The sequence below is a fragment of the Monopterus albus genome, unplaced genomic scaffold, assembly GCF_001952655.1.
Source record: "Monopterus albus unplaced genomic scaffold, M_albus_1.0 scaffold292.1, whole genome shotgun sequence".
Classification (NCBI taxonomy): Eukaryota; Metazoa; Chordata; class Actinopteri; order Synbranchiformes; family Synbranchidae; genus Monopterus; species Monopterus albus.
In genome coordinates this window covers 206623-206906 of record NW_018128172.1, presented here as the reverse complement: position 1 = coordinate 206906, position 284 = coordinate 206623, and the positions used below count along the sequence as shown (strand labels likewise).

General features: G+C 51.4%; 1 protein-coding gene across 1 annotated transcript in view; it reads left to right on the top strand.

Annotated features, from left to right (window-relative positions):
* Positions 1-284, top strand: part of LOC109973512 (WAS/WASL-interacting protein family member 2-like) — an 18522-nt gene that overhangs the window by 15335 nt on the left and 2903 nt on the right. The window contains exon 6 of the mRNA XM_020623166.1: positions 137-274. Within this exon, the coding sequence (XP_020478822.1) occupies positions 137-274 (138 nt within the window). The remainder of the gene's footprint in view (positions 1-136; positions 275-284) is intronic.

Here is a 284-nt window from a genome sequence, read left to right as displayed (position 1 = left end):
GTATGTATGTATGTATGTGTGTGTGTTTTTCTGCAGATGAAGTGGACATTGCCATTAAACATGTTATTGATTACTTGTATTATATTGACTACCTGACCTGTATGGTCCTGATCACCTGTATTGATCTGTCTTTCAGCTCCTCCTGTTCCCGTCCAGTCGTCGTCCTCAAGGGTGGCGGGCAGAGAAGCCCCGCCTCCTCCTCCTTGTAGGACATATGGTAGTCCTACCCTCTCCTCTGACCCCCCCACCAGGGGGAAACCTCCTCCCCCCCCAACCCGCACCGT